Here is a 14051-nt window from a genome sequence, read left to right as displayed (position 1 = left end):
ACAGGGCTCAGGCAGGCGTTCGAAATTTTACAAATTAGTTGAGAAATGAATAAAAAGAAACATGGGATGAAGGAACATGATATACATAATGCCTTGAAAAGAAATAGAATTAGGAGGAAATTTTTAAGTCAAAAAGAAAGGAGTAAAGTTTTCCTTCTGTCCAAGAGGGAACAATCGGATGTGAGCTTGTCCTGGCCCGAGCGTCTAGAAAAGCAGAACAAAATAGACTGTCGGACCTGGCTGGCAGGGACCGCAGGATGGGCTCCCAGTAACACAGCGGACTCCAACCCTCCGAGACGGTTCCAGACGCGGTGGAGGAATGGGGCGGGGAGCCGGCCTCCAAGAGAGGCTGCCGGTCACGGCAGGAGGCGGCCAGAGTGGCGGGACGTGCAGGACAGAACATGCAGGACAGCACGTGCCCATGGCCTCCGCCGAGTCTGGCTGCCGAGGCGTCTGCGCACAGGTGAGGCGTGACTCCACGAGACCCTGCTGAGGACAAGGTCAAGGAAAGAGCAAGTCCCAGGGAAGATCATGCGGGGCTGATCTAGCAACAGCCCAGTGGGGACATCCGGGACATCCAGTATGTTCCCCAAAGGGCCCTACTGCAGTATTGGGGCTGACTTGGGCTTAAACTCTTGGCTTCGGCTCAGGTCACAATGTCAGGGTTGTGAGATCGAGCCCCGCATCAGGCTCTGCGCTCAGCTGGGAGTCTCCTAGAGCGTCTCTCTCCCTCTCCATCGGCCCCTCCCTCACATGTGCTCCCATGCCCTCTCTCAAATAAAATCTTTTAATAACTAAAATAGGCTCATCCGAAAAATGTGTAAAGAACAAGCTTTGAAAGGAGGAAACCGATTCTCAGCTGTTGGCGGAATAAAGTCTAACAGCCTTTGAATACAACACAGTCCAGCACTCGACAACATACAAGCACAAATTCTGGAATCCGAGAAAGTTAACCAGACACGGAAAGGCAGGAAAATGACCTGTCACCAGGAGTAAACATCCATCAGCAAGATGGGCCCAGAAATAAAAGAGACGATAGAATTAGCAGAAGTCATATTAAAAACAGCTCTCACACGCGGGCTTCGTGTGCCAAAACCTGGAAAGGACAGTTTTAGTATGAGGAACGCATTGTCAAAAGGGTCACGCAAACAAGGCAGACCTGAGTTACTGTCACACGCCCCAGACTAAGGAAACAAGATGACCAGATGCCATGAAGTGGCCCTGGCTGGACCCTGGAACAGAGGAGTGACCAGCTTCCTCAGGCACATGGCACACAGCCCTTCCGCTTCCCTGTGAGGCCCCCCAGCGTGGCTCCTGGGAAGCTGGGGGCAGGCGCTGGTGGCCCCGCTGGACACTAGCAAAGGCATCTCTGGGGAGGCCTGGTCAGGAGGTGGCAGCGCGTTGCTCAAAGGAAACGCGGTCTCTCTTCCCCTTACACGGCGGGGGGAAGGGAGCGCCTCTCATGTCGGAGCTGCCACCAGCGCGTGTGACACCGGGCAGCCCTGTTCTGTGGAACTGCTGGGACGTGGGGCCTCTCAATGCCACAGGGCGCCCGTGTCCGTGCAGATAAGTCCCGACAACATCTGTGACCTCGAGCTTCTCTCTTCCTGGTGTTCGCTGGCAGCCGCCGGCCTGGCTTTCAGACGCCCGGGAAGTCAAGCCCCGGCGGGTGTTAGGGCGCCGGTACCTGAGCTCCTCCTCCAGGCGCTCTTGGCCGTGAGCCCGAGGGCCAGCGCAGAGCTGCGGTTTCCTGGAAAAGAAGATCTTTCAGGAGCTGTTTCTCAGACGGAAAACACGTCCCTTTTAAAGAGCAATAAACGGGCAGTGCACTTTTAGGGACAAGATTATAGCGGCGAGATGGGAGGAAAACCGGGAGGGCGGAGGGCCACAAAACCGGGGTCAGGTCAGAGTGGCAGTGGTCAAGTGTCCCCAGCACAAGGAACTCAACGGGCCCGAAACACACCTGCCGCCTTCGGGAGCACGTGACCAGAGGAAGGGTGTCTGCCTGGTGACCGGAGGGAGGACAGGGTGGGGACGGAGAGGAAGGGCCCGCACCTCGGAAGAGCTGAGGTCTTTCCGCAAAGCGGTCGCACCGCGTATGATTCCCCTCGTACGACAGCCTCGGCCTTGCTGCGGGAGCTCGGCTCCCCGCCCGGCACCCCTGCCGCCCCGGCACCCCTGCCGCCCCCGCAGAGCGCCGGCTCACCTTCCGCGCGGTCGGGGTCACGGCGCTCCCGTGACTGATACCGGCGATCCGGGAGGAGGTCAGGGAAAAGGCCGCACCGGGGGCCGCCTGGCAACCTGGCGCACACCGCGAGCAGTCGGGCCCACCGAAGCGCCAGACTCCTGAATGGGAGACGCTGCAGAGTATTTTTAAAACCTTTTTGTCAGAGAAGTGCTTTGAGAGTTTCTGTAAAACCACGCAGTATAAAAACCTGTTATTTTAGGGTGTTCATGAACACCCTAGCTAAAAACAAGCTAAAAACTGGTTTTAGAAACTGCGAGGGGGATTCTGAGCTATTTTAATTCTTAGCAATCCCCTTCAATGTCAAATACATCCAGTACCACAGGAATCGAGTCCGTATCACAGAATAAGTCTGAAAAAGGCTGCCCCCAAAAAACCCCAGAAGGCTCAATGTAACAAACAAAAAGAGACTGTAAACAAGGGAACGGGGGCACCTTGGCAAACACCCTTCAGAAGAAACCCAAGTTCCCGTCCTTGTTCAGCTGCAGGGAACAGTCTCTCCTCCAGGTGCCTCGAACTTACACGTCAACTTATCTGAAAGGAGAGAGACCCGAGCTGATGACCTCAGGCGCCGGGAGCCGAAGGCTGAGCCCCCGCGCCGCAGCTCCGGCCAGACAGCGGGCAGGGCCGACATACACTCAGGCGCTTGTATAGATGTAAAATATTTTATTTGTAAATGGTGATCTTCTAAATCTGTGTCCACAAATTCCAAAACCCATAACACTCTGTATACTTCAAAAAATTCAATTTTTGCCAACATTAGGTACTATTATACAGAACAGAAAACAAAAACCCGGTAAGACAAATACTGGTAAGATGTCAGAATATCGTACAAGAGAAGAAAAATATTCAAGAAACAAATTTCATACAGCTATTTATCAAGAGAAAAATATATACAATTGATTTATTCTGTAGGATAAAAATACATCATGCCATATACATTACAAGTTCAGAACTGCGTCACTGATATACCAACAGTTTACAGCCCACTTGAATTGTGCACAAAAACTTCATTTATACTTAGTCTGTGAAGTCTCAGTACCAGAATTTTCAGTACAAAATAAAAAGCTAACCTGGTTCCAAATGCTGATTAAGTTTCTACAAGCAAACACAAAACAGTGTGTTTTTTTAATTAAAGAAATGTAAACAAACAGTTCATCCAAACACATTTTAAAATTACATCTTCCGAAATCCTATTGTTGGGGTCCTGCAGCTGCAAGCGTGACCACAACGCTCCTTTTTTTTTTTTTTTTTTTTTCTCCTTTTCCAATGTTTGTGTTGAACAGAAGGCTAGAGTTAGGCTGGAGTCCTGCTACATGATCTAGTATGTTTACATGATTCTCTGTAGCTCGAAACAAAGTTCTAGTCAAAACTACGTCCGCTGAAGAAAAGTTCAGCCTCCATTTGGGTGTGTTTTTAAGCATTATTCACAGTTATCACAAATTGTAAGCACAAAAAAACCTGACTGAAGAAGTAGGGATGCAACAATATAATATGAAAAAGTTAGTTTAAATTACCAAAACAGCTATAAAAGTCGTAGTCGTAGCCTACACTCCGTTCTATCAGAAGGTGTATAAAACAATTGAGTACTAATAGACCGTAGTTTCCAAAAAACCCCAAATGCTCTAGGCTGAAATTTTGGTTATTACATAATTATAACGGCGTATTTAAGAACACAAAATTATACTGTGACATCCCTAGGAACATCTTATAAGCACCCGAGCTGCTGCAGAGCCTGGTAGCATTTGGTCAATACTATTTTTATACTGTATTTTTTTCTCAAAATATTTACATATTTGTACAAAGTAACAGGGCCTGTTAGTTCTGCAGGTAACAGCAGCAGCTTGGCTTTCTTCTAACTTTTATTTAAAAATAGCTTCATTCACTTATTCAATAATAAATACAAAAAGTTTCTCTTATTTTACAGAAATCAAAAACTACAATAAACTGACTCATGGAATCAAGTATTTAAATGTATTTTAGTGCAAGTTATTACCCCTTAGCTCTAGCCCTAAGGAAGTCATTTCAGTACATTCCTTGTTCAGTGGTGTCTACTTTATTTTAAAAAATCTTTAAGTTAGAGGGCCTGCCCCCGTTTCAGATAAGGCCGTGGCCAGCACTTCGGGCGTCCCGTCTCCCTTCGCTGGTGATCTCAGTCTGTACATTCATAGGAAGCCCCCAGCCCGGGGCAGGGCGGCCGCGGCTCTTCGCCCCAGTCAAAGCGTCTCCTCAGCGAGGCGCAAACACACAAAAGCGAACCAGACCCACCCACGGAGGGAGGAGAGAAAGAAGAAGAAAACGAAAGTGCTGACCGCTCCGCGGCCCTGGTCCGCCCGGGGCCGAGGGCATCAGAACGCGCAGAGGCGACTTGGCAGAAAGTCGGGCCCGGGGCGCGCACCCCTCCGCGCGCTCCCACGGCGGCTCCGCGCGCTCCCACGGCGGCTCCGCGCGCTCCGTCCCGGGGCCAGGCCGCGGCCAGGCCGCGCGGCGCTCAGTTCATCCACTTCCGGCAGTTCACGGCGCCGCAGTGACACGGAATCTTGTGCTGGTCGTCTTCGAAGTCAAACTTATAGTCATAGCAAAGCTGCCCACGGCAAAGACACAGCGTGAGAGAGGCCGCGGCGGGGGCGGGGAGGGGCCCGGCCTCCTCCGCCCGATCGCAGAGCGCGCAGCGCGGCGACCGGCCGAGGACCCCGCGCGGACGGGGACGGAGGACCCCGCGCTCACAGGGACGGGCACGGCAGGGGACAACGCGCTCCCGACGGATGGCCCGGCGGCTGCGGAGAGCCGCGTTCCCACGCGCCTCGCGGGGCCCCGACCTCATCGGCCGGGTGGGGCGCACGCCTGGCAGGGACCGACCCCCCACCCCCGCCAGCGACGGCTTTGCTTCCTCCTGCCTCAGAAGAATGTTTCGGGAGGTCTACTTAGGGTCATCGAGTCAGTCCACATCCCAGAGCAGCTGCTGTCGCGGCCGCCGGGGTCCGCGCGCCTCCCACCCACGGGCCCGCCCTCCCCGACGCGCCCCCGACTTCCCCAGGTCCTTCCGACCCAAACGTCCTAAGCAAGGCCCGGTGCGGAAAGACGTCCGTTCCACGGAACGGGAAGGAAGGGAAGACCGCGGCGTTGACCGGGCAGCTCCTCCCGGCTACCCAGCCACGGCGCCCTGCTGCTGGGCACCGGCGGGGCTCCGCAGGGAGACTCCGCCGTTTCGTGTAAATGCAACGGCGGCTCGGGGACGCCAAGGGACCCGCTCAAGAGTACTCAGGCGGGACCGGGAAGGAAGGACCCGGAGCTCAGGGGTCTCCGTCCGTCCCAACGTGGTTGCCGGCACCACGCTGGGTTCTCAAATACTTTGATTTTAAAAAGGGATTTCCAAAAAGATAACCAAAAAATACAAGAAATCATTGCATAGCTCTGTTCTAAAGGGCCAGGGGGTTCCAACAAAGACTCTCTGGCCCCTCATCTCCCGCCCCAGGAGAAGCTCCTATAGAAACCCACACTGCTCAGCGGCACATAGAGCACCTCGAAATGTGTGCTAATCACACTGTGATTAATCTGGGGAAGACAAATTCGGGGAACGGAAATAAGTGGTCTAGACCAGGAATAACCTTAACAGGTGAAAGTCATCCAATGAGCCCAGAGAAACAAACGTCAAGTTGAGCATCTAGCATTTTAAAGAAGAGAAACAACTGTCCCAAAGAGCCAAACTCTTTGAAACTCTGTTGAGAAAGTCTGTAAGCTTGTGCCGTGAGCTGAGTGTGCAAACAGGCCATCCAGAGCTCTGTGCTGCCCCCTCCGTGGCCTCACGTGAGCATCACATTCCCGGGGACCACAGAGCCTACAATCCCGGGACAGTCTGCACACATCAGTGGGATGACAGGCAGAATCTTTAAAGAGAAAGATCCTGTCAGTCTGTGACCAAGGGGTCTAGCAGGAGCCTGAGGACACGGGAAAGTGATGCCCCGTGGGTGCTACGGGGATGTGTGGAGTTTGGGGAGCACAGAGGGAGGGGAGTGGGGGGAGATGGTAGTCCACACTTCCCATGCTGCCACGAGGAGGAAGGAGACCCTTGACTGTCCCGAGAGAAGTGATAGGGTAGCGCCCTCTGACCCACAAGGAGACTTTTTCTAGCGCTGAAGCCCTGGACAAGCCCCGGGCCAGCCGCCTGTGGCAGGCAGCGAGCTGCGCGGGGACTATGAGCGGAGCACCCGGGACCCCGCTCGCTTACCTCTTCTCCTTTCTGGATCCTCCGGTTGGAGCTGATGATGATTTTGTGTCCTCTCTCAAAAGTCACCACTTCAGCCACACAATTGGGAGCACACGAATGGTTGATGTACCTGCAAGCCATTTCAGAAAACTATTTACTACGAAACAGCTGCAAGAAACTTTACAAACATTCAGCTCATAGCGAAAACTTTCTCCTAATTACATTTCTACCTGCCCGTTCACAGAACAAGAACAAACACAATTTCAAATGAAAATTATTTTCAAAGCTTATCTGCCCCGAATTTTTAATCATGGAGGCCGCTGTGAGCACGCGGACCCACTGGGCAGAACTTCCTCGACCAGCCTCCCGCTGCCTCACCTGGCAGGCCCTCCTGTGAGTGTCGCATCGATCACGTGGTCATTATCCATGCGGAACATATACACGCCACGGTTCTGAAAAAGAAAAGTCAGAAATTCCTCCACGTGCAAGTTCAGAGCCGGAAGACTCAGCCGGAAGTGAATGGAGACGGAGCCTGTCCTGTGGGTGTCACACAACCATGTCAGGGGACACGTATGCACACGGTGTGAATGGAGATCCAATGGATCAGCAGGCTGCTCAGAACACCAGGCTCATTAGTCTACAGCTGCCTCTACGTGAACAATAACACTGACTAGACAGAGTGAGAAGGATGGAAAAAACCAGGAAAACACAAGAATATCCAGATGTTAAAAAAAAAAAAAAAAATCTTAAAAAAAAAAGGAGGGGGACGCCTGGGTGGCTCATTTGGTTAAGCGTCTGCCTTCGGCTCAGGTCACAATCCCTGGATCCTAGCATCGAGTCCCATATCGGGCTCCCTGCTCAGCGGTGAGCCTGCTTCCCTCTGCCCCTTGCCGTGCTCGTGCTCTCTTGCATACACGCGCCTCTCTCAAACTCAAAAAAATATCCAGATGTGGCTTCCGTTCAAACTGAGCCTCGCAGGACAGTGCAACTTGGCCTTGTTTCCAGCTTTTTGATGGCAAAGGGAGAGAAGAGGACTGGCTCTTACCTGAGACTCATACAGCTTCTCTTTCCTGTTTGCTACTTCATTTCGAATGATCGTGCCGATGTATTCGATGACCATGGTGTGCTTCTCGATGTCCCTGGCAGCATACAGGCCCAGCCCCTATGGAGAAAAGAAATAAAAAATGGAAAAAAAGAGTGTGTGTATGTACTTTAAAAATCACTTTGATTTCTTGGACAACAAACCCTTTCATACAAAGGCCACATCAAAAGCCACAGTGAAGAACTCACCTAAACTCAAAGTCTTTTTTATTGAATATACTATCATCTGAAACAATCTTATTATCACTTAAAGTCATGCCATTACTATCTCACTTTGTGTCTTTTTCTAAATTCTGAAGGAAGATTGACAAAGCAGCACCACTGACCCGCCACCGCATCCTGTCAGGCCATCTTATCTTCCCTGAAATTCATGTCGAGATCCCACCAACTAAACAGGCCAACAGCTAATAACTATTACAGGCTATTGGCTTCTGGTATTTACTTTAGCCCATTATTGTTTCTTTTTCTTTTCAAGATTTTATATATTTGACAGAGAGAGAGAGCAAGAGAGAGAGATCACAAGCAGGCAGAGAGGCAGGCAGGGAAGGGGGGAAGCAGGCTCCCTGCTAACCAGAGAGCCCGAAGTGGGGCTGGATCCCAGGCCCCTGAGATCATGACCTGAGCCAAAGGCAGAGGCTTAACCCACTGAGCCACCCAGGCGCCCCCATTACTATTTCTAGAAGGATAAGAAAGGACAGTAAACTTAATAAGAAGTAGGGCTAACCATGAGGGACTATTAATACTATAGTGAGGTTTCGGATTTGGCTAGGACTTCCTGGAAGTCAGAGCAAAAGGAGAACCAGGAGAAGTTACTCTGCTTTACCAGGAAAGCTGGAAATAAATAAAGTTCTTCAGAAAGGCAACTTTCTCCCCTAAAGTTTCGAGGCCGCAGAGAAAGATACAGGAATCTGAACCAGCGAGAACTGCCGCAGGTCTCTCATTTGGCAGCTCGTCCTGTCTTGCTAGTAATAAATCATATACTGTGTGTACCTTTTTAAGTTTTTAGCATTACAAATTCTGGAAAAGTATGGACTACTTCCTTGAACATTTGATACTTTCTCGTCCCATTGAGTTTGTGCCATCTCAACTCCCGCTGGCTGGAAGACCGCAGTAACCAAGTAGGGAAGACTGTGTGCTCACTGGGAAGTCCCCACCGTGGGGCACATGGTATCATGGGCCCGTCTCAGGGACTTTGGTGTGTGAACTGAATTATCTTCTGGGAAACGAAATTTTATGCAATGTATCTGTTCAATTCCAGATATAACTGAGATAAACGAACCAAAATACACAAAAAAGCAGTACGTATAGAGATCAATATAGTTTGATATAAGAACAGACAAGATCATGGGGCGTCTGGGTGGCTCAGTGGGTTAAGCTCGGCCTTCGGCTCAGGTCATAATCTCAAGGTCCTGGGATTGAGCACTGCATTGGGCCTTCTGCTCATCAGGGAGATTTCTTCCCCCCTCTCTCTGCCTGCCTCTCTGTCTACTCATGATCTCTGTCAAATAAATAAATAAAAATCTTTAAAAAAAAAAAAAAAAAAAAGAACAGACAAGATCAGTGGAAAAGAATGGAGAATGCAAGGCGATGCACACATGTGTGAAAATTTCATGTGCGCTACTTACACAGCAGTACGGTGGTGTCATCACTCAGTGCAATACGGAAGGGTTACTAAATGGGGCTTCAACTAGTTACTCAATGGAACAGAACAGTCTTAAAACACTTAAAATTTCTGAAATCTGGAAATCCAAGAGACTACAAATATAATAAAATCCACTGTCTTAACCAAGACTAGAAACTATAGAAAATTATGTACATTTGACTATGCAAAAATTTACTTTTATAAGAAAAAAGATATCAGACTTCCTCATAGGCACAGGGTGTGTGGTGGGGAGCACATCTCCCAGCCAAGTTGTCATGAACTGGAAAACGGACAGAGGAGGATACATAATTCACGGAAGAGCCAATCCGAGCGGCAAGCCTCAAACGCGGCTCATTCGTCAGCGGTCAGAAACCGCAGGAAGGAAGCAGGACCAGGCAGGCGGAAATGTGAAAGGGCAGCAGCACAACAAATGGGAAAGGAGAGAGACAGTCTCCCAAATGCAGGAGGAGATGAGCTATGACAGCCTTTCTGGCAAAGCAACAAGGTCTGCTAACACGCAAAGTACACACATCCCTCTGTGAGATTAGCGGCTGGCACGCTCTTCATTACAGTTCCTCAACGTCCAGGAATGTCATGCAGACGCCGAGGAGAACGAAAGAACGAAGCGGAGGCACCAAGCGGCTCCAGAGGGTTCTCTGAGGGTCAGCGAGCGCAGAAGCCTGCAGCTCAGTCAATGCAAGCGGCTCCGTGGGAACATCTGTGCGCAGACGAGGCTGTGCGGCCAGGACAGTGACACGACACACTGACCACGGGTCCTGAGAGATCAGTGAAATGACAGTAAGGGAGTAAAAGTGACGCAGAAACAGGAGTGGTAACAAGTGAACGAGCTGCTTGGGAACGTTTAAAATGGAAAAGGAACCGATGCGGCAGATGAGAAAGACACACCCCCCCGGAGTGGCCACCGGACCCCCCGGAGCTGGAGAGGCTGCATTCTCGACCCAACAGCAGAAGGAAAAGAAAGACGCCGTATTTGTAACGTAAAAAACATGGTACCACATGAGAAGATCAAGAGCAGAAAGAGCTCTTAGGTGACTTTTTTTTTTAACACAAAAGAAAGCTCCGCAGATACAACAGAAGCCGAAGAACAAGGACAAGGGAACCGACACCAGACGGGGGAGAGGAGGCCGGGTGGAGTCACAGGCTCCCGTCTGTGTTCGCACTGGTCCTCTGGGGGCCCCACTGCAGGGGCCGGACCGAAAGGCACGTCTTAGCAGGCCCCAGTGATGCCGCTGCTGGCCTGGGTCCACCATGTGACAGCCCAGACCTCGCGAGTCCAAATTTGTCTACAGGTTGAAAAAGAAAGAAACTGAGGTAGGAACTTGCAGAAGAGTCAATACAGAAACATTTCTCAGACTGAGCCCCAGTGCTCCAGGCTGAAAAGGGTCATCAAGTAAGGAAAGCAACAAAAAAGAAAATATTCAGCACATTTTTTGGTAAAATATCCAACTATTAAGACTAACAGGAAGATCCTACAGTCTTCCCAAGAGGAGAAAAAGTTCCCAAGAAAGGAACAAGAATCCGAATGAGTACGGACAATGGAACGTAGATGAGATTTTTATTGCGAAGGGATCCCAGTGGGGGTGAGAGGGGCTGGGGAGGCGGCAGCAGGCCCGACAGCGGTGCTCACGGGCGCGACAGCAGGTGGAAACGGGGGTTAGAGACAGAGTGTGGACTTGAGAGAGCTCTTTTGGGGGGGGTGGGGCGGAGCGGCAACAGAACTTAAGGGTGCCCTGGATCTGGGCAAACTGGGGCCAAGGTACACAACTCGTGGATGGGGAAACACTCAGGATAACTGGGCTCAGGGACCGAGACATTAGGCAAAGTGAGGTCTGTGCCCCCATCCCAGGACATCCAAGAGGAGATGCGGAGCAGACACAGGTCCGCAGCTCAGTGCGTACGGACTGTGGATGGTAACTTAAAGGCTGAGCCCACAGATAACCCGTAAGGTCCTCCACACACTCCAGGCACCAGAAAACACAGTGCTCTCGTGAGAAGACGGCTTCCGGACGAGAACCCCACACACTGCTGCACCTTTTGAAAGTAGTTTCACTTGTACTTCTCATGAGAATCTGAAACAGCTCTCGTGAGCGCTCCCCAAGCCCAGTGAGCGCAGAACACCATGGCCCCGGCTGCCCACCAGCCCTCGTCGAGACACAGAGATGTGGAGTCCAGTCTCCCCACTGGGGGAGGAGGAGCACCCACAGTCGTATTCAGTCGCTGGAGCTACCAACGGACAAGACGGGACGGGGCTTCACAGACGTGATGCTAAGCCTCCGCCGCGTCAAGTCCTTCGAAGACCAGACACCAGCAGCCCTGACGGCCGGACCCCCGCCCGGCCCCCGCCTCCCGAGCGCAGCAGCTCCTCACCTGGATGCGGGAGCGGGCCAGGTAGACGTTGGACTTCCACTCGGTCTTCATCTTGCGGTACTGCGAGGACTTGGAGTGCACAAACTGCTTGCTGTAGGGCGCGTTCAGCTCCCCCGTGACGGTGCTCTGGAAGGACTTGGAAGTGCTGGTGCTGTTCAGGGTGTGAGGCCTGCGCGCAGTGGCACGTCAACAGGAAAAAATGAAAGGAAAACTGAAGATATCTCCGAATAACGCCCAAAGCCGAGAGGATTCAAACTCTCACTGACAGGAACATACATGGAAAGCCGCCTAGCAGAGCCGCACGGCGAGTTCTCGGACGCGGTCGGCACGGACGCAGCCAGAGACGGCAGGTTTGTAAGCAGCAGACAGATCAAGCACAGAAACCACTAATACGCCTGGAAACCCTGGGCTGTACTATGTGAAGTTAAAACAAAATACCTTAACACAAACCTCTTGACATGGGCACTCATTTTAGGTTCGGATCGGGCGCAGCCTGTGGGGTTCACGGCGAGGGGGAGCTCCATGAGAGGATTGCGGCCATACCGGAAGGCATAGTTCTCGCACGCCTCCACCCCCGGGAGCTGAAAAGGAGCCAAACAGACATAGGGTGAACTTATGTGATCAAGACCGCGGACCGTCCTGAGCCGGCCCGGGGAGGGCCCGACCTGAACTTCCGTGGAAGTCACTTGTCAACATACTCCCTGTGGACAAAATGGTCTTTTAACGTATGTCACCGTAACCCGCCTGCACTCAGATCTACTTCAACACTAACACACGGATTTCAGTTTCAAAGCAGAACTTCGTCAACCCTGGCAATTGCTCCTTGAAGAAAAAGACTAACCTAACTCACAGAACCGCCACAGGCCAGCCGACACACGTGCCAGCACCACTATAAGATCTGATTATCCCGACCCAGTGTGTACTGACTTACAACTTCGTTCTTTCAGCTTGTGTATCTTTATTTGGAATTTAAAAGTTAAATCTAGTTAAAAATTTTTGATATGGTTTCCTGTCTTGATTTCTTGCTTCTTCCAATTTGACTGCAATGAGGTCAGTTATCACACGCAGTTCCCGGAGAGTGTAGATGATGAGCTAAGGTTTACTTGCAAGATAATTTTATGTTAAAGGCCTCTTCTAGAATATACTTCTTGTGAGATATTTCTCTATAGACATAAAAGATACACATCACTTAGGCAGGGCTCTACCAAAGGAAGGAAGCAGACCTAGAACTCAGTGGCTTTTGGGGTGTCCTCTGCTTCTCCAAAAACAAAAACAAAACAAACCCCACCAACCATCAATGATTTTTTTCTTGCTCACGATAATGCCTTATAATCACACAACTTCTCGAAAGCATTGTGTGTAGACTCACTGGCAAACGTGTTAATCATCTTAATCTTAAGACTGCAAAAAGAGGTCAGAGAAGATCATGTGCTCCTGCAGTCAGTGCCCAGCCCTGCCCTTCCCTCTGCCACGTCTGCCCCCGCGCAGAGAACCTGGAGTGTGAGAGCCACCTCAGGGAGAGAATGCTACCATGCACTGAGGTGTCCCGACGAGTCACAGATGGCTTGAGACACGAAGAGAGCAGAGCGCTACCTCAGAGTATCCTAGCGCAGCCCGTGTCAAAACGGTCGCACTGGGGACCGCCACCTGCAACCTCAAAGGCAGTCCCGCTGCCACACCCGGCCCAAGGCACTCACGGACTCCGCGATCCGCGCCACTGCAGACACCGTGAGCCCAAACAGGTCTTCTCCCTTCAGATACGCTGGGAAAAGCTGGAGCATTTCCGACTGTTTTCTCACGCATGCCACGGGCTCCAAAATTTTATCCCAAACACCTACACAGGGCCCAAACAGAAACAAAACAATTTAGAACACGCCTGCTCTCTGCTGAACAGAGAGGAAAGCAGGACGCGGCACAAACAGCAGAGACGGGCCAACCACTCGAAGACAGTTTCCAAGTGAAGCCTGGGGGTGGTGAACCGGCCACTCTACTACCTGCTTATCAAACGGCAAGTTTATTTTGAAGACTTTACGGAATTTTAGGGAAAAGAATGTGTTACATTAAGGAAATAAAACAGTGAAAGTGGAAAAGAAAGTTTAATGTAACAAATTCATATAAGAACTTAATTCATTTTCACACAGGCATATAACTTTATATTTTTAACTGATCAGCCCAATTAGCAGTATCCAGAAGTAGGTTTCTTTCCTCTCAGATTTAAATTAAAATAGGAAATTCATATTTCCATTGGAATTATCTTCAGGGCATTTTCATACTTTTTTTTTTTAAATAGCCAGAGTTTAAAAAAACAACTCCCCGGTACACATCAGTAAAATGACAGCCTATGGTCAGAATGAAGAGTCCAACGTCTAGCGCCAAATTTGTTCAGTCCCTGGTAATCCTCATAAAAGGCAGCGCACCCCGCATGCTGTAGCCACGGTCTCCTGCCTTCTGACATTAGGAGGGTCCCC

The 14051-nt window shown here is 50.8% G+C and overlaps 1 protein-coding gene across 11 annotated transcripts in view; it reads right to left on the bottom strand.

Moving 5' to 3' along the window:
* Positions 1-4719: 4719 nt before the first annotated feature.
* KMT2C (lysine methyltransferase 2C) overlaps positions 4720-14051 on the bottom strand; it is a 206982-nt gene continuing 197650 nt past the window's right edge. For 10 of the 11 annotated variants that reach the window (XM_032840119.1, XM_032840124.1, XM_032840127.1 and 7 more), the window contains 7 exons: positions 13281-13417; positions 12022-12164; positions 11584-11752; positions 7498-7614; positions 6831-6904; positions 6474-6582; positions 4720-4829 (listed from right to left, as the gene is read on the bottom strand). In XM_032840119.1, the coding sequence (XP_032696010.1) occupies positions 4737-4829; positions 6474-6582; positions 6831-6904; positions 7498-7614; positions 11584-11752; positions 12022-12164; positions 13281-13417 (842 nt within the window). In that variant the 3' untranslated portion in view covers positions 4720-4736. The remainder of the gene's footprint in view (positions 4830-6473; positions 6583-6830; positions 6905-7497; positions 7615-11583; positions 11753-12021; positions 12165-13280; positions 13418-14051) is intronic. The other variant, XM_032840125.1, reaches the window with a different exon arrangement.

This window comes from Lontra canadensis, unplaced genomic scaffold (genome assembly GCF_010015895.1).
Source record: "Lontra canadensis isolate GAN:19392208 unplaced genomic scaffold, GSC_riverotter_1.0 scaffold111, whole genome shotgun sequence".
NCBI lineage: Eukaryota > Metazoa > Chordata > Mammalia > Carnivora > Mustelidae > Lontra > Lontra canadensis.
This window is presented reverse-complemented; position numbering and strand designations above follow the sequence as displayed.